Consider the following 20570-nt stretch of genomic DNA (forward strand, 5'->3'; position numbering starts at 1 on the left):
CTGTCTCATAGAGTTGAATGGAGCCCAAGTGTGCATATGCATGATGACAGCTCCAGAGGTCCAGTTTTCCCTGATTAGTCATACTGGTTTGTTCTGTAAAATTAATAGAAGACAATGGTATATGGCAACCATCAGTGTGAGAAAATGTCTTCTCATTGTTTTACCGGGGGGAAAAAAAAAGACCCCTCCATATTTGACAATCAGAGAGCAAGTATGATCTGACTGTCAGAGAGCAGGGACGCCGAAGCCATATATGGAGTCAGCCAGAGAGCAGGGACTCCTAAGCAGCAGGGAGTAATACCAACACTGGCCTCCTGCCACTAATACCTTAAGCCATGGTTTACTGGTCAGGTGGAAACCCTAACTCTTCACCAAGCTAAAGAGAAATACCCATCCACTATTAATACTTTTACATCAGACTGTAAAAAGCCAGAAATTCTTCCTGTATTCCACTCTGAGAGTGCTGCGTATTTACGCAAATTTACATTTTAAGAGGGAGAATTATTTAAACTGGTGTTAAGAAAAAATGGCTTAGTTGCCCATAGCAGCCAATCAGTTCTGAAAAATAAAAGGTGGAATCTGATTGGTTGCCATGGGTAACTAAGTCAGTTTTCCTTTATACTAGTATTGATATACCTATGTCTCTAGAACATATCAGTGAAAATTGGTTATCACTAGAGATGAGCGAATCGAATCCCACAAAGTGGAATTCGATCCGAATTTCAGGATAAATTCGATTCGCCTAGAAGCCGAATTTCCTCATGCTTTGTGTCTGCAAATCGATTTAACCTAAAATAGTATAAAAAAACTAAAAAAATCACACTTATCTCCTCTATTTGTTCGCGACGGGCCGCCAGCCTCCATCTTGTTTGAAGATCTCGGCCGAAATCTCGTGCGGCGCGAGATTACATCATCATGCAGGCCTGCGTGATGACGTCATACGTCACCCAGGTTAAGACCGGCATCCCGGCGAACAAGGATGCCGGTCATTATTTCTAATAGGCTAGGTCTCTCTGAAGAAACCTCCAGAAACCTCATTAAATAGTGCCACAACGAATTCATGGGTTTTGTCAGTGGGCCCCAGGCTTCATATGTAGATTTCAAATTGTCTAGCCGCTTTGGAAATGATACATTTAGTTTTACCTGTGCTCTTTTTTTTGCCGTAAAACAAGACCCTGCTTCCCTATCTCATACTCATAAGCATGGGGGACACTATACAGCACTAATGAGCAGTGTAGCTGTGAATCCAGCATTGGGGTATTAAAACACTTACTATTGCCAGCACTAGTGTCTTTGTGTGTGTGTGTCTCCTCTCTCTTGCAGCAACACTCTTCTCCTCCATCTTCATAGATTTCAACCAGCACTAGCTTAAAGGTGTTGTACGAGTTAAAAAAATAGAAAAAGGCAGGGACCGTCAATACCCTGACTCTGATTCTCCCCACTGCTGCAAGCATGATTTCATAACCTTTGCTGCAGCGAATGCATCTCGTATACTACACACAACCACTGCAGCCAATTACTAGACATCTCCGGCAGGCTGCTCCCTGCTGGAACAGCCTGCCGGAGACGTCTACTGCTAGTGTGGAGCTAGCCTAAGGCTACTTTCACACTTGCGTTGTTTTTTTCCAGTATTGAGATCTGACAGAGGATCTCAATACCAGGAAAAATCATTTCCGTTTGGTCGTTATGCATTGCGTTTTTTGACCGGAAACAAAACCGCTGCAAGCTGCGGTTTTGTGTCCGGTCATAAAACAGAAAACAAACGGATCCGGCACTGAAAACAATGTAAGTCAATGGTGACAGATGTGTTGTTTTTTTTAGGAGCCTAAAATACCGAATCAGTCACCCATTGACTTTCAATGTATTTAGTGACGGATCAGTTTTTTTCCATTTTGATTTCACACAACTGCATCCTAACGAGACGGATGCAAATTGATCCGTTCAATTCCGGTATTGAGATCATCTGCCGGATCTCAATACCGGAATTAACAACGCAAGTGTGAAAGTAGCCTAAGATGAAAAAAATGCTATTTCACAGTATATTCTGCTTCATGCACAATATCGGCCATTGACCCATTCAGTTATGAACAGTAACAGATACCCAAACAATAGAACTACGGCTCCAATTATAAGTACAAAAATTCTATTTATTAAATAAACACAATCACATTGTCATAAAAACAGCAGTAAACAGGTATGCTGTACTGAGGAAAGACCCGAGGAGGACCGGGGGATCGACACACATGGGCTCACATAAGTTAGTAAGGAGCGTCTCTTTACTAACTTATGTGAGCCCATGTGTGTCGATCCCCCGGTCCTCCTCGGGTCTTTCCTCACTACAACATACCTGTTTACTGCTGTTTTTATGACAATGTGATTGTGTTTATTTAATAAAGAGAATTTTTGTACTTATAATTGGAGCCGTAGTTCTATTGTTTGGGTATCGAATTTTGTAAAATGTGTTAGGGCTCCTTTCACTTTATTACTACCCGGCGTATTTAATTGGTGGGTGTCATATGAACAGTAACATTTTATGCTCTCTCGCTGTCCTTCCATGAATTCATGATAAATAAGCCTATATGACACTCATACAAACCCTTGCAAACAGATGGTACCTCGGTGCAGTCTGTAACACCATGGCGAATAGACAACGCAGGCTTCTGTATGTTTACACCATGTTTATTATTATAAGTTGATCTGTTGAAGACATAGCATTTCTAGAAATGTTCCTGAGAAGACTTTGGGCAACATTTGCAAAGGCCAGCTGAGTTGATTTTATATTTCAGAAAATGACTGCAGTAAAAGTGTATACTCAATATACGGTACTTCTAAATGTATTTTTATTGTTTCTGGGGAACAGTTTCTACTACACAGCATGCATCGTGAACAATTTATGGAGCTTTTGTAAGAAAACAATAGGCCAAATTCTGGCCCATCGCGTTCAGATAATATAAAGTACTAGAGAGCTGTTTGGCTGTATCTAGATAGATAGAAGCTTGCTGGGATGAATACGTGTGCAAGCAACCAATTTTCTTCTTCCCAAGGAGAGCATTCTAATATGACATCAATTATTTTGCCTTATTTAACCCATGTCATCTGCAATGCAGCAATTTCCATCCCTTCTCTAGCCAGAGAATCTTTTTCAGAACCATGGATAACACCTTACCCAAAAGGTCACCATGCAGCCAATGGCTGATACTAAGGCTGCCTGCACACGTTGCGGATTAAGCGTGAAAATCTGCACAGAAAAAATTCCGCAAATTGTATGAGATCACATAAATCTCATGTACATGTTTCTTTTTTATTGCAAGTGGATTTTAAAATCCAAAGTATATCAATCCTTTGTGCAGATTTTCAATGCAAAAGGTGAGATCTGCACCAAAACCGTATCAAATCAGCAGTAAGTAACACACACGGAAACACACTGAAATACGCACGGAAATCAATCCAGATTTTCTGTTTGTAAACCTGCACCAGTGTGCCGGTAGCCTAAGGGAGGCATTTATCATTTCTGCTGTATTTGTTTTTGGTGTTAAAAATATCACAGGTGATGTAGCTTTTGGTGAGCTGCGCCTTTGCACCTTTTCAGAAGTGAAATTTTTTCTTCAATTGGTCTTTATTAAAAATATTAAGACCTTCTGTCACAAAGGGTTAACTGTTTGGCTGTGTGTATCGTACGTTCACTTTCACTTTGTGCCGGTCATCTAATAAACCTTATCTATAAATTACTAAAAGGTTATAAACAGTTTTTTAAGCCACATTCTTATCACTAAGATAAGAATAGAGCTATGATGAGTGTTTAGGAGGCCAGAGATAAAGTAAAAACTCAGAACATGCCACTAGAGAATCTCAAGCCTGCACAGAGACAGGGGCTCAACATTTTTAATAAAGACCAACTGTAAAAATAATTTATAGCCCAAAATGAGTAAAAAGCAATCATAAAAAATGTCCCCCATAGGTATACATACCCTTTTAGTCACATTTATGAAGTGCAACTTTTAAAATATTGCAAATAAAGTTGCAGCCAGTTGCAACTCAATGCCAGGTAGCCCCCAGATGTACTTTCACTGAAACTGGTGCAACAATATTGCACTTGAAATTAATTTATAAAGAAAACATGCCCCATGTTCATAAATTTGGTGCAGGTTAGCATAGCAACTCCATTCTTAAAAATAACTTTAAATACACTTATGATGATTAATTTCCCCCTAATTATTTGAACCTTTGTAAATGTTACCCATTGTCTGCAACCCCACACTCATTCAAAAATGCACCTTGAATTTTAATGACCACTGTAATCGCAGGCCGGTACTTATTTTTGGATATAAATAAATGAAAACTGAATATCACTTTGGCCACATTTGGAGTATTTATATAAAGCACAATACTAAGTAGACAGCAATAAACCACTTTTTGCGTCATGGCCATGTATCTGGGTCACTGATGTCTATGTGTACTGTCTGTAAAAAGGTTCACTTATCCAGAGGCACGAGAACACCTCAAACCTCAATGCTAACATGTTGCTTTTGCCTGCTCAATAGCATTTGCTAGAGCTGAACAAGCACCTGCCCAAGTAAGATTTACAAACGTTTTCCATAGAGATCTCTTATTGAAAGTATCTTCTGAAGCCAGTAGAAGAGTCCTTGTCCATTCACTACTGTTGTCCAGCTAGGTTGCCCAGGACGTACTACTTAATTCCACAATAGGAAGACTACCATGAGTAGCATTTGAACTTCAGAGTAAAAGAATTTTTCTTTTAGATCGAAGATCATGAGAAATACTCTTTCTGTCTCTGGATAGGTAGCTCACAGCATTATTTTTCCTGAAAAATATATGCAAAAATTCAACGTCCTTCCACCAGAAACCAGTACTGGTGCATTGTTCGATAAACTCAGCATTGCTCTGATACAATGAAGCCTTCTTTTTCTCCAACAGGTTCTACTTCAGCATATGCAGGATGCCCTGATCCTCTCCTAAACTTCATTGCTGGCCACCGGCTTGGGCGTCTCTGTAAAGAAATGGCAAATTAGGAGATACAGTAACAGCACTAGTTACCTTATCAGTATAGCTTTTGATAGGAACCATGTACCCTCAACTAAGCCATCATGACTGTAGGGGACAGTATATATTTTTTATTACCTATGTGTCTTCTAGGATCAGGCAGTGTGTATCAAGGTTTATTTTGAGTGGTTCTTTCCCTTTAATTCCTTGTAATTAGTTGGTTAGTAGTGCCAGGTTGCATTTCTAAAGTATGAAGTATATGTTCACGCACACTGAAGACCTCTAGGAGAGGTTAAGAAGGACTAAGAAGTTAGAAAGCATCTAGCCATGTAACAAAGAGGACACAATCAGTGTAAGACGTGTTTTGTGATTACCACCTTTCTTTGTATTATATGGGTGTTTGCCACATGCCATGTTGGGATTTGGTCGAGGGGTAACTCGCTCATTTGTTCATGGCCTAGGTGACTGCTACTTACTTTACTCTGTATATTATATTTTGTATATATTTTTTATCTATTTTATCGAACTTTAGCAAACTTTTTATGCACCTAAGCCTTGTCAAGCCTAATTTATTTCAGAATCTCAGAATTCACAGTAAAACAGCTAACGTGTTCTGTATAGGTATGTTCAACTGTCTTATATGTATTCTGCCTATAAAGAGTAAGACTTACTGATAGATAAAGGCTAAAGAAATACTCTGTTTATAATAGAGATCTGATAAATAGATTTGCAGTTAATTTTCTTACTGGTGGCTTATTTCCTGAATGACCAGCTCCACTCTTTTGGTTTTATCATGTCTGATTTATTTGAATGATTGACAGCCTTTGTTATGGAATGGAAGTCAATTTCTCTGTGGAAGCCTATGAGATTTATAGGCTTGGACAGATAGACTGAATTCAGGTCCATACTGAAGACACTGTATGATGCAAAAATTCAGGGTGAGGGTAACACGCTATGGCAAAAGAACAGAGCTGATAAGTAAAGAAGAATTCCACTAATATGAAAATGAATAGCAGATCTTATATATTAGATGACCGTTACAAACAGCCCATATGATATATATCCCTCCCTCCCCCCGAGTGCTTATTTAAATATAGAGAAGACAAAGGTGCATACTCCCCAGGACCTCCACTATACATAGAGGATTTCAGTATTCTTCTTGGACATTACACTTTACACTTTTTTGTGCATAGTTTTGACATTTTAATAGCTATTATTCTGATTGTATTATTTTTGTAACTGAATAATTTTCATCTTTCATATGTGACTTAGATTTTTTTGTGCTATTATTTCTCCTCTTTATTCTAAAAATAAGATAGGTGCACCCACACATGTTTTTCCTGGGAGTCTCCAAAGACCTGTAAGAAGTCTACTAGTCTGCCTACCAGTCCTTTAGATCACAATTTTATAGGGGGGAGGGGTTGAATCTCAACATATAATATATTGATGATTTGCTGACCATATTCCTGAATACACAATATAAGATTGAATCCTGCCTAATAATAAAGGTTTAAATAGAGTTTTATCAGCTCTTGAATTGTTATCTCCTGTGTGCATTTGCATGAAGACACTTTCCTATGAAGCCTGCTCATGGGTTCTGAAGAAGGTAGCCGTGACAAGAGCATGTGCAGAAAATATAGCATTTTAATGTTTTACTTTTCCCATAGTTCACTGAGGTAATACTAAGAGTAGGGATCCCCCGTGCATTTGCCGCAACATGGGATCCCTCCGTGCATTTGCAATTGAGAAAGTAATGGTACCAGCTAGGGGAGGGGACCACCAAAAGAAAATACTTTTGAGAGAGGCCTTCTGGATTTTCCTGTTAAACACAAGGGTGCCAACAGGTCTCAGCCAAAAGAAAGAATTGATGTACATTTATCAATAACCTCTTATATTGGTAGCTAGTATTTAACCTTCCAGTTGCCTTTAGATGTCATCTGTTATTTGTTATGTATCATATCATATGTTATTTATCATACCATATGCTATACTATGTACGTCTATCATGGTTTATTCCAACACGTCTATTTATATTACAACAATGTGAAGATTGCGGCCATATGTAATCCATCTTTATCCATTTTCGCATGTAGAGTCTTCTACAGGTTTACATTTTATTTGTATTTGATATTTTGTACAGCCCTAGTCATACGATGCGTCTCCTCACACCCTGCGCTTGTGCTTGCTCTTGATCTGCGAAAGCCTCCAGCTGTGACGTGCATAGTCTAAGCGCAGGGTTGCGTGAAGAGCATCATGTGGGGCCATTTTAACTAATGTCTACTGAGAATGATATTCCAGGTGTGAGTCTCTGGGTTGATTGATTCATGACATCATGTTACCACCACCCACTAGTTGGGGGAGGGTACATGGGTCTTTAAATGTCTCTAAACAGACCACATTGTTACGACTAAGGAGAAGGTCTCCGAAACGCGTAAACAACTGCTTGTTTGTGATACTGTTCCGCATATTATGTGATTCAATAAAGAGGAAGATTTTATGGGAAGAACAGTAAGTGCCGGAATCGTCTTTTTCACTTTATTAGGGATCCCCCTAGGATGGAACAAAATTCAGGAGTTCCCATCATAAAATAAGAGTGTAAATTCAAGCAATGGAGCCATTATAGGATAAGATAGGAGGATGGATCTTGTGGGGATTCGGTAGAGAACAATATGTGAAATAAATAAGAGAGGAAACAAGCACACGTCAAAAATAAATTGTGACTTCAAATGCAAATCAATATATATTTCCATTTTTTTTTACTCATAAAGCATTCTGCTCTCTTAAACAAGGTATTATGCAAATCCCTTATGTCAGAGGTAACGGGCTCTCTTTCAGTAAAATACTGTAGATTTAGTACTTGTGAGTCTAAAGATACAGTAAAAAGAGGATTATCTGGCAAATCGTAAGACACCGCTCGAGGTCTCGGGAGTACAGCATGATCAGCATTCTGCACAAGGTCATCCTTCTTTCTAAGATCTGACAGATATTTAATAAGTCATTGTAAAGTCAGGTAGAAAACCTTTATCCAGCAAAAGACAGATCTGAATCATCTCATGTTCATGAAAGAAACATGTCTCAATATATTGTGCCATCTGAGAAGCCAGCGTAGGAATATATGTTTACCGGATTAACAATTTAGAAAGCACATAGAAGACTCGTATATCATTTGAGATCAAGACAAACAGGTTTTATGTGAGGGTATCATGGATGTATTTATCAAAGGGACCTGGCATGCAGAACATGGAAGTACCTAGAGTAATATGGATAAAATGATGGCCCCTAGAAAGGTTAAGGAGGTGCATACGAGTAAGAAATATCTAAATTGTTTACTCTGAACATTTGGTTTCTTATCAACTCAACCATGTCAACTCAAAGACAAAGACAGTTATGCTTGGAATAGGCAAGCAACCTTATTGAATGCCATACGGAGGGGGAAGCAACACGCGACTATTCCTTGCTTCCTCTGACAATATACTATAGGTCAGGAAACAGTTGGGCTATGTAATGTAATGTGTAAACCTCATGTCTCTTGTCCCTACTATGGGGCACATTTATTAAGACAGGCATTTTAGACACCAGTCTTAATAAGTGCCTGTGGATCGCCGATGTTATGTAGAGGCGCCGGCCTCTACATAACTTCAGCGTATCAACCGCCGATTCTAAATGTAAGACAACTTCCTTGCTGTCTTACATTTAGACCATTTTCTACATGTAAATCAGGCGTAGAAAATGATGAATGAGATGTGCCTGCCGGCCCCCCCCTACGCCATGGACCTGACGTGAGTGGGGTAAAAGTCACCGATTTTGACGCAACATGAATCTGCGCCAGATATACATCACAAAAGTGGTGTATATCTGTTTGTAAAGGACTCTGTATAAATTTTTAAGCTTTAGCGTAGAGCTTAGAGGCTCATTTGTAGCTGTGCCTGTCCTTGGACATCAGTGTGTCTGTCACAACTCAGAAAGGACTGCAAAATGGAGTTGACAGGTTCCCAAATTCAGTGGGTACTCTAGAAAACTGTACACAGTGTGCACCCTCTAACGTTGGATGCAGAAAGGCAGAATTTTATATTTTCATTCAATGGCTATGTGAAAGGAAGCAGAAAATATGGAGCTCTGACACAGAAAAATAGAGATTCTGTGTTCATCTAAGAAGATGTAGTTGTCACATAGGTGTTTAAATTAGGAGACTCTTGACTTCTAGGCTTTCATGCTATGAGGGTTAATAAAATGTCCAGCCCGATACAGCACTTTGGATCGTGGAAGGGTTTTTCCACTCTCAGGCATTTTGTTCTGCTTTTCTTTTAACTTTGTGCTATTTTTCTATAATACACTGTACAATTGATTCTGGTCTGTCACAGCTGGTGCCTGAAAGATCCTGACTTGGAGCAGCAGATTATTGAGCTTGATCACTAAGAAAAACCAACAAGGACATGCCCAACATGCTGGGTCAGCTCAACTGCTGCTCCATTCAACCTCCTCATTTTCAATAGTTGGCGGAGGAAAAGGATTCTTTGCAGTAGCAATTGGTTGGACTCCCTTTAAAAGTTGACAGGGTGGAGTAAAGAAGTTAGAAAATACCCCTCTAAGAAAAACCCCAGAAGAAGGTGTGGGGTGAAATGTGCTTCAGGGTTTGAGGTGAAGGTCAAGCCCACACAATTAATAATGCGTAAGTTTGGTCCATATTTTGTTACTTATTGATATGCTGTATCTTCTTTACCAACTTAGATTATGTGAGATCTAACTTATTGTGAACCTTACAGAGACACATGGTGACATTTAGAGCACCATAATGTTCATATTTAAATGCACCGATTTGGGGACAATTGTTTTTGGGTTTGACCTTCCTCCTCCATCTTGCATTTAACTCCGTATTGGTAAATGTGTAAAAATAATGACGCTGTGATATTTTTGCAGTTGTTCATAGATTTAATTTGCACTAGGAGTGCTGTAGGTTTTTCTTTTTATATAGTTGATAATATTTGATGTTGGATTTCCACCAATCAAATATTGATGGCCTACCCTATGAAGGCCAGAACATCCCTTTATTAAATTGCAGGGTGGAGTTAAACGGTATCTGGGTTACTTACTTGAACTGACCCAGCCATTTTGCTAAAATCTGTTTAGAACAGTTCCAATGCGAGCTGAGATCTGGAGCTGCTTAATGCAGGGCACGCGCTAGGGAGTCCTCATATTCATGAGCTCCTTGTTCTCCTCAATCCCTGCCATTGATTGCTATAGAAATAAAGATGTCAATCATCAGAAGGAGGCAGGAAAAGCCAGGAGCTCATAAATAAGAGGACTCACTTGCTTTATATTGAGAAGACTCCAGTGCTCGATTCATGATAGAGCTGATCAATACAGATTTTAGCAAAACAACTGGGTCAATTCTAGTAGGTGACCAAGTGATTTGTTAAGGGCTTCTTTTACAGGTAGTGCAGGATAAAACCGGTGACAAATTCCCTTTAGAGGAAGTTGGAAATAGTCTAGAGTTGACCCCAAGCTTGCATATGGTAGGTTATAGCAGTTTAACCCTGTAAAAGTCATATAAAAAAATCTTACCTCAATGAAAAAGAGACTAGCAGAAGACATTGGGTGATGGTACATGTAAATTGTTACAAGGATGGCAGCAACAACCACCAGAACCAGTACAAGTATGCCTATAATTAATCCCGTGTGCAAAGACCCGCGCTGCTTCTCCGCTGCACTGTCATCTGTCGAGGCTGCAAGGTGAGGAGGAAACATGACAAGACAGAATGAAAAATTTAACTTTGTTTTCACGGAATATTGCATATTCATAAGTCCCAGCCTCTAGTGCATAATAAACTAGCGAAACGAAATCTAAGAATTCATGTTAGAGAAATGGGTACATTTATGGTATGAGAGCGGATACCAAGGGAAAAATTTTTTGGTAATAATATTTCTGCAGATAGTGTACAAATCAGAGATATTACACTATACTGAAACACGCATACAGTCATAATGATAATTCGGTTGCGATATAAAATGCATTTTAACAGTTTGCATAGAAATTTATTTAGTTTCAGGAATTCTTCGTGGAGTTTCACAAGAACGAGAACGTCTTAACAACTGCTGTTCCAATGCAGATGAAACAAGCAGCAGAACACTAGATGAATGGCTTCTAAGTCTAAAGTCACATAAAGTTTTTTTTGGAGGAGGTTTTGAGGAAGATTTTCCTGAAGATTTTTTAGCCAAAGCCAGAAGTGGATTTGAAAGGAATCAGAAATATAAAAAGCTACCTCTGGTGGGAGAGTCGAGAGGAGGGGTGTGGTAGTAGTGGCACTCATAGGCATGGTAGTGGTTCACAGTAGCTTTCCTAACTCCAAATGCTCCCTGTGGCCGTGATGAAGATCCCAACCTTTCTTCCCATGGGGCACACTCTGGCCCTTCTGAGGATTCTGCCTGGTATTAGTTGGGGTGCCCTTGATGTTAGGTGCATAGGTACAGGCAGAAAGGCAGATGTAGGGGCTGGTGCATGAATGATGGAGATGAATTACATAAATTTTTTGTTAATTGATGATGGGATTAGTAGTAGTAGTACAGATAGCAAAAATAGCCACAGCTTCAAAGTATATTACAGTGTAGACTTTTCCCAATAGTTGTGTATAGACAGCAACAATGATGTAAGAATGAGCAAACTAGTTCAGACCGAAATGAGGTATTTTTTGGACAGCAGACGAACCCAAATCTTTCCGGGTTCATTTACATATACCTGATTACTGCAGCAATACCCAAGGTGTATCTGCAATCTACCTGTGTGTATTAATGTTAAATTGAGCGTCAAGCCTTAATCATCCATTTTCATTTATTACGTTTTTTTTTTTTTTTTGGGGGGGCCTCAATTTAACCACCTCCGGACCGCCTAACGCAGATTCGCGTTCCGGAGGTGACAGCCCTGCGCTCAGCGACGCATATACGCGTCATCTCGCGTGAGCCGAGATTTCCTGTGAACGCGCGCACACAGGCACGCGCGCTCACAGGAACGGAAGGTAAGCGAGTGGATCTCCAGCCTGCCAGCGGCGATCGTTCGCTGGCAGGCTGGAGATGTGATTTTTTTAACCCCTAACAGGTATATTAGACGCTGTTTTGATAACAGCGTCTAATATACCTGCTACCTGGTCCTCTGGTGGTCCCCTTTGTTTGGATCGACCACCAGAGGACACAGGTAGCTCAGTAATATGTTGCACCAAGCACCACTACACTACACCCCCCCGTCACTTATTAACCCCTTATTCACCCTTGAGCACCCTTGATCACCCCTGATCACCCCATATAGACTCCCTGATCACCCCCATGTCATTGATCACCCCCTTGTAAGGCTCCATTCAGACGTCCGTATGATTTTTACGGATCCACTGATACATGGATCGGATCTGCAAAACACATACGGACGTCTGAATGGAGCCTTATAGGGGGGTGATCAATGACAGGGGGGTGATCACCCCATATAGACTCCCTGATCACCCCCCTGTCATTGATCACCCCCCTGTCATTGATCACCCCCCTGTAAGGCTGCATTCAGATGTCCGTATGATTTTACGGATCCACTGATACATGGATCGGATCCGCAAAACACATACAGGCGTCTGAATGGAGCCTTACAGGGGGGTGATCACCCCATATAGACTCCCTGATCACCCCCCTGTCATTGATCACCCCCCTGTCATTGATCACCCCCTTGTAAGGCTCCATTCAGACGTCCGTATGATTTTTACGGATCCACTGATATGTGTTTTGCGGATCCGATCCATGTATCAGTGGATCCGTAAAAATCATACGGACGTCTGAATGGAGCCTTACAAGGGGGTGATCAATGACAGGGGGGTAATCACCCCATATAGACTCCCTGATCACCCCCCTGTCATTGATCACCCCCCTGTCATTGATCACCCCCCTGTAAGGCTGCATTCAGATGTCCGTATGTTTTTTAAGGATCCACGGATACATGGATCGGATCTGCAAAGCACATACGGACATCTGAATGGAGCCTTATAGGGGGGTGATCAATGACAGGGGGGTGATCACCCCATATAGACTCCCTGATCACCCCCCTGTCATTGATCACCCCCCTGTCATTGATCACCCCCCTGTCATTGATCACCCCCCTGTAAGGCTGCATTCAGATGTCCGTATGTTTTTTACGGATCCACGGATACATGGATCGGATCCGCAAAACACATACGGACATCTAAATGGAGCCTTATAGGGGGGTGATCAATGACAGGGGGGTGATCACCCCATATAGACTCCCTGATCACCCCCCTGTCATTGATCACCCCCTGTCATTGATCACCCCCCTGTAAGGCTCCATTCAGACATTTTTTTGGCCCAAGTTAGCAGAAATTTTTTTTTTTTTTCTTACAAAGTCTCATATTCCACTAACTTGTGTTAAAAATAAAATCTCACATGAACTCACCATACCCCTCACGGAATCCAAATGCGTAAAATTTTTTAGAAATTTATATTCCAGACTTCATCTCACGCTTTAGGGCCCCTAGAATGCCAGGGCAGTATAAATACCCCACATGTGACCCCATTTCGGAAAGAAGAAACCCCAAGGTATTCGTTGAGGGGCATATTGAGTCCATGAAAGATTGAAATTTTTGTCCCAAGTTAGCGGAAAGGGAGACTTTGTGAGAAAAAAAAATAAAAAATCAATTTCCGCTAACTTGTGCCAAAAAAAAAAAATTCTATGAACTCACCATGCCCCTCATTGAATACCTTGGGGTGTCTTCTTTCCAAAATGGGGTCACATGTGGGGTATTTATACTGCCCTGGCTTTTTAGGGGCCCTAAAGCGTGAGAAGAAGTCTGGGATCCAAATGTCTAAAAATGCCCTCATAAAAGGAATGTGGGCCCCTTTGCGCATCTAGGCTGCAAAAAAGTGTCACACATCTGGTATCGCCGTACTCAGGAGAAGTTGGTCAATGTGTTTTGGGGTGTCATTTTACATATACCCATGCTGGGTGAGATAAATATCTTGGTCAAATGCCAACTTTCTATAAAAAATGGGAAAAGTTGTCTTTTGCCGAGATATTTCTCTCACCCAGCATGAGTATATGTAAAAAGACACCCCAAAACACATTGCCCAACTTCTCCTGAATACAGCGATACCACATGTGTGACACTTTTTTGCAGCCTAGGTGGGCAAAGGGGCCCACATTCCAAAGAGCACCTTTCGGATTTCACAGGTCATTTACCTACTTACCACACATTAGGGCCCCTAGAATGCCAGGGCAGTATAACTACCCCACAAGTGACCCCATTTTGGAAAGAAGACACCCCAAGGTATTCTGTGAGGGGCATGGCGAGTTCCTAGAATTTTTTATTTTTTGTCACAAGTTAGCGGAAAATGATGATTTTTTTTTTTTCTTCCAAAGTCTCATATTCCACTAACTTGTGACAGAAAATAAAAACTTCCATGAACTCACTATGCCCATCAGCGAATACCTTGGGGTGTCTTCTTTCCAAAATGGGGTCACTTGTGGGGTAGTTATACTGCCCTGGGATTCTAGGGGCCCTAATGTGTGGTAAGTAGTTTGAAATCAAAATCTGTAAAAAATGGCCAGTGAAATCCGAAAGGTGCTCTTTGGAATGTGGCCCCCTTTGCCCACCTAGGCTGCAAAAAAGTGTCACACATGTGGTATCTCTGTACTCAGGAGAAGTTGGGCAATGTGTTTTGGGGTGTCATTTTACATATACCCATGCTGGGTGAGAGAAATATCTTGGCAAAAGACAACTTTTCCCATTTTTTTATACAAAGTTGGCATTTGACCAAGATATTTCTCTCACCCAGCATGGGTATATGTAAAATGACACCCCAAAACATATTGCCCAACTTCTCCTGAGTACGGAGATACCACATGTGTGACACTTTTTCGCAGCCTAGGTGGGCAAAGGGGGCCACATTCCAAAGAGCACCTTTCGGATTTCACCAGCCATCTTTTACAGATTTTGATTTCAAACTACTTACCACACATTTGGGCCCCTAGAATGCCAGGGCAGTATAACTACCCCACAAGTGACCCCATTTTGGAAAGAAGACACCCCAAGGTATTCGCTGATGGGCATAGTGAGTTCATAGAAGTTTTTCTTTTTTGTCACAAGTTAGTGGAATATGAGACTTTGTAAGAAAAAATAAATAAATTTAAAAATCATCATTTTCCGCTAACTTGTGACAAAAAATAAAAAGTTCTATGAACTCACTATGCCCATCAGCGAATACCTTAGGGTGTCTACTTTCAAAAATGGGGTCATTTGTGGGGTGTTTGTACTGTCTGGCCATTGTAGAACCTCAGAAAACATGACAGGTGCTCAGAAAGTCAGAGCTGCTTCAAAAAGCGGAAATTCACATTTTTGTACCATAGTTTGTAAACGCTATAACTTTTACCCAAACCATTTTTTTTTACCCAAACATTTTTTTTTTATCAAAGACATGTAGAACAATAAATTTTGAGAAAAATTTATATATGGATGCCGTTTTTTTTGCAAAATTTTACAACTGAAAGTGAAAAATGTCATTTTTTTGCAAAAAAATCGTTAAATTTCGATTAATAACAAAAAAAGTAAAAATGTCAGCAACAATGAAATACCACCAAATGAAAGCTCTATTAGTGAGAAGAAAAGGAGGTAAGATTAATTTGGGTGGTAAGTTGCATGACCGAGCAATAAATGGTGAAAGTAGTGTAGGTCAGAAGTGTAAAAAGTGTCCTGGTCATTAAGGGTGTTTAAGCTAAGGGGGCTGAGGTGGTTAATTACACAGCAAATATATGTGATTACTGCAGCAATACCAAAGGTATAGCAGCAATCTACCTGCGCGTATTAACATGAAATTGAGCATCAAGCCTCAAATGTCTGTTTACGTATATTCAGTTTCCACACAGTTGCAATTAATTTTTTTGGGCGGGAAATCAATGTAATTAAGCAGTATATATACTTGATTACTGCATTAATACACAGTCTACCTGTGAGTGTGTATTGTAAGGGTATTTTTAAATACTGATTGGTTCTGACCCCTTTAATTCTGTTTAATACTCTGTGTAATAAATTACAGGTTTTCCTTGCAATGAAGTGGGTTAGAGATAGTACCCATCCCCCATCGTGCTGATAAGGTCCCATTTCAGACATTCGTGCTGCACATTGGAGGAGGTGATAACAGGTTTAAACTTTGTGACACACATTCTCTCAGGAGACTCCAATGAAGACTTCATCCTACATAGGATGTAACTATAACTTGCCCTATCTCTTGTACAAACCTGGTGTGTCAGTCATGTGTTATAACGTGGTAGACAGCCATGGGTTATAGCATGATTGACGGAGTCTGCACCCCATTTAGGCTAGTGATGTTTAATTACTTTTAATTATTCTGCATGTGATTTGTTTGTGTTATTGTATATTTAATCACTTAGTAAATATATTTATTCACGTAGCCTGCATAAGCTTATTCATTTTTCAATCTTTCGAATTCACATTAAGTTACACTTGATGGCAGCAGTGGGATGTGAGCAAATGAATATGCTTATCGTTGATAGGGTGTTACATAGAGATAGGGTAGCTTGGACTGCCACTCCGAATGGGAACCCAGGCATTTGAGGAAAATAATAATCTGCAGGTGGATTATTAGGGTTGCACGTGTTGTGCAAATCTGCTATGAGCGGTGAGTGGAGCTGTTGTAGGCTTGGTAGAATCTAGCAAGGTTCTTTTGGAAGTTGTAGAACTGAGCAGATTTTAATAAAAATCTGTAAGACTCTGTGAAGTTAGAGCTTGCAGCTTGTGGACATCAGAGCTCCTGTGATGTTGAGGGTTCTGATGAGTCTGCTCCTCAGGCCATGTAAACCCACCATAAATCATCATTTGCATTAAGTAATAAATAACGTTTGTTGTTCTTCTGCATCTGCCTCATCCTTTCACATCACCTTTTTACTGCACTGAAACCCAGGAAGCATTGGTCTGAGGGAGTCACCGTGACACATCTCATCAGGGCCACTACCAGCCTCTAGACCGGCTACTCAGTGACTTGCTGCATATACTGACTATAACTGGAGATCATGCTCTGAATTATAGGCACATGGAGGTACAGTCAAGGCACTAGAATGGTAGCACTATTAGGGTACCGTTACACAGTCAGGTTTTTCTGATACAGTTTTGGAAGCCAAAATCTGGAGTGATCATTTCAGGAAAGAAAGTATAAAGGACAGACACAACTTCTGCTCTTTTTTCATTCACCCCTGGTTTCAGTTTCCAAAACTCCATCCCGAAACGTGACGTATGGCCATACTCTTACCACTGCGCACAAAGTTACACCAACATATGCACAAAGCTTAGAACCAATTGTGGTAAACACCTGAAAAAAAAACACAAAGCATACCCTAACATAAAAAAATAGGAGAATGATGTCCCCAACATTCAGCCATTCCTATCTTCAGTAAATCTCATAATTGTATGCGTGACACTCCAGCTTTTCCAGATATACATGTAGAGAATCTGAACATGTTGCTGAAAGTCATGGGTGAATTTTCCCTTGGGACCACTATATATTTTTTCGCAGTGGTTGAAACCTATGACACCTTACATCTGCTTTATAAACTAATTATATAAGCCACACCAATAAATCTAGTGTACCACAAAATATTTTAAAAATGCCATATAACGCATACGATAAAAATACCTTCATCACCCAAAAAACGTAAAGATGCATAATTAGCAGACTTATTATTGCCTCCAGCATTGTAAACACAATATCTCTGAAAGCAATTTGGACACGATAAGCATCTTAGTTACACGGGTAATGAATAAGATTTTTTACAATAAATCAGCAGAGCTGCCCTGTAGACACTGAAGATACTCCCATTGTCATTATAGTTTACTCAGTTTCAATTGATCAGCGTCTTAAATATTTATATGGTCCAGAATAATGAATAGGAGGACGGAAGCAAGTCCACACATTAATAGTACTAACAGAATTGGCATTGTTGCTAGGATGAGCTGGAAAAACAAGTTCTTGCCGCTTACAGGCATTTTGACCATGCTTAACTGCTGAAGCACTAGACAGGGTCTAGAGAGAAGAACAAACATATCTTTTATGTAGATTTTATCATCAGGAGCAGTGAGAATTTTAACTTTTTTTTCAGCTAGGTTCTGCTCCTTAACTGCAATTGTGATGCTGACTGTCCATGCCCACCTGGATTCCTCTGCTCCCGGTGGGTTCAACCGCCAGATTGTTTACGCCATCTCCCACTCTGATGCTCCGGTGGTCAGCACCCCTTGGCATCACTCTGCTCCATTCTCCAGATCTGTCAGTAGTTTAGCATAGTCAAAACTGTGAAAAGATTCCCATTAAGGGATCTGCTCTAAAGACCCGATCCCAGATACGACAGACACCTTCTAAGGTTTTGTAAAGTCCATGCCTCGATGGGTCAAGGTTGTTTTGGTGATCTGCACAATACCAGGAAGTGGTTTTCATATTATGGCTGATTGGGGCAGATGGAAAGGACTCTGAATTGTGTAACTAAGAACTAATTGAATGATTATTATCTCTTACGTTGATTGTGTTTTGATTATAATAAAACATCATAATGGATTACAGTGAATCAAAACATCGTAGCAGATTAATAATTAATCAGACAGATGATGGCAAATCATGATTTATCATCATGGATCGTATCAAAAATCATAACAAAAGTGCAATGGTTCTCAACAGGTAATGACAAATTCTAACCTATCATAACGTAATATAATTTATCATAAGACATAGTGACATAATAAATGAATCATGATGGATCACAGCAAATAATTCATGACTACTAATGAAAAATAATGCATATGGACCATGACATATTATAGTGAACCATGACAGATCATAACAGATCGCGATTAATTATAGCCATTACAGATTATAATCAGACATAACGAGTGATAATAGATAATAGTAGATCATGAGAGATAATAATCAGTGATGACTAATCATAACGGATCAACAGGGTTAGACTGGCCCACCAGAGTACCAGAGTACCAGATGAACCCAAGGTCTGACATGATAATGAACCCTAATAAAACAGAGTCCCTAAAGATCCTTTTAAACTTATTGATAACTAGGTCAATTATCATGATGAGTGTTTACATAAACTCTTGTTACTAATAATTTGCCCATTTAAAGGTGCCAGAAATCACCCAATGAACGTGCAAACACTTGCTCATAGAGTGATCGACATTTTCAGCCCACAGCAAAAATCACTGTTTCTCTGAAGTACTGTGCATCTCCCTCTGAAACAGCGATTTGCTGCCTGGAAGCAATGATTCTCTATGGGGATAAGTGATCGCATATAAATGCATCTCTCACTTTCTCTGAAGATCAGGCAATTATTGGGAATGAACGGGTCATGCATGATACTTTCTTGTAACCTTGGTCCATTTAAAAGGACCTTTAGGTCTGGCAGAAGACAATTTGAAGCTTACCTTGGAACTAAGAACAAGGCTACCCTATTACACCTTACTGATTACTGAAGTCCTGTATGTGCAATGATAACAAAAATGACTTTATTGTGGATGTGCATATGTCCTGAGGGTGAGCCCTCAGAGTACGTTCCCGAAGAACTTCACTCTGATGCTGCAGATCATATAGAATCATGATGGGACATAGCGGATCACCTTGCATCCAGATGGATCACAGTGAAATATGACAAACCATAACATGATATAATAAATCATGACGCATCATAACAGGCCATTCATAATGGGTAAAAATGGATGATAGAGGATCATGATGTATCATAACACATCATGATGAGCATGTATAATGATAGATCATAATAAATTCCTGACGTCATAGTGGACCAGACCATGGACAGGTTATGATAAATCCCAGTGGATCAGAAAAGATAGTAATCAATCATGTGCATTAATCCCTGGGAAAATATACAAAATTATTCTGAATTAATACTTTTATACTGTTATCGAGTAGGACACAGTTTATTCTATAATCTAAATTGCCCTGCTTGATACAAACAAGTTCATTATGGATCTATTTTATTCCAATTGCCTCAACGAAAATCACATTTTCAAACCAAATAATTCTGGAAACAGTTCTACTGCAGTAATATATTGAAATAGAAAAGCGAAAGGCAAAGAACATGTTTCAGGATGATGGAAGTCAGGGAGAAGGTTGATTCTGAATCTGCTCTTATATCAAGTAATTCTTGGCTGATGTTCTTATTTTTTAGCAATAAAGTCTCGGATGGTGGGGGTTATGTGTGTACAGGTAGACCACATCGCCTAGCTTTTCATAGACATGCTACCGATTTGAGAATCACCACACTAATTATATGTTATACAGTATATCTGGATAGAATTAATACACTAAAGGGGTTTTCTGAATTTTTTATACTGATGGCCTATCCTCTGTACGGCGTGGGATTAAAACTCCTGCTCCTGCAATGTACCAGATCAAAGAGCGCTATGCAGTGAACACAGAAAGTGGCTATGCTGCTTCCTCTATTTGACCAGGCAATCATGTGATCAACAGGTGTCTTTGACAGACCAGAGTTGCAGGGT

The 20570-nt window shown here is 40.0% G+C and overlaps 1 protein-coding gene across 1 annotated transcript in view; it reads right to left on the minus strand.

Moving 5' to 3' along the window:
* Positions 1 to 3700: 3700 nt before the first annotated feature.
* PLXDC2 (plexin domain containing 2) overlaps positions 3701 to 20570 on the minus strand; it is a 308331-nt gene continuing 291461 nt past the window's right edge. Inside the window, exons 12-13 of the mRNA XM_040434447.1 lie at positions 10564 to 10724; positions 3701 to 5008 (exon numbers count right to left, since the gene is read on the minus strand). Of these exons, the coding sequence (XP_040290381.1) occupies positions 4892 to 5008; positions 10564 to 10724 (278 nt within the window). The 3' untranslated portion in view covers positions 3701 to 4891. The remainder of the gene's footprint in view (positions 5009 to 10563; positions 10725 to 20570) is intronic.

This window comes from Bufo bufo, chromosome 5, assembly GCF_905171765.1.
Source record: "Bufo bufo chromosome 5, aBufBuf1.1, whole genome shotgun sequence".
In the NCBI taxonomy this organism is placed as follows: Eukaryota; Metazoa; Chordata; class Amphibia; order Anura; family Bufonidae; genus Bufo; species Bufo bufo.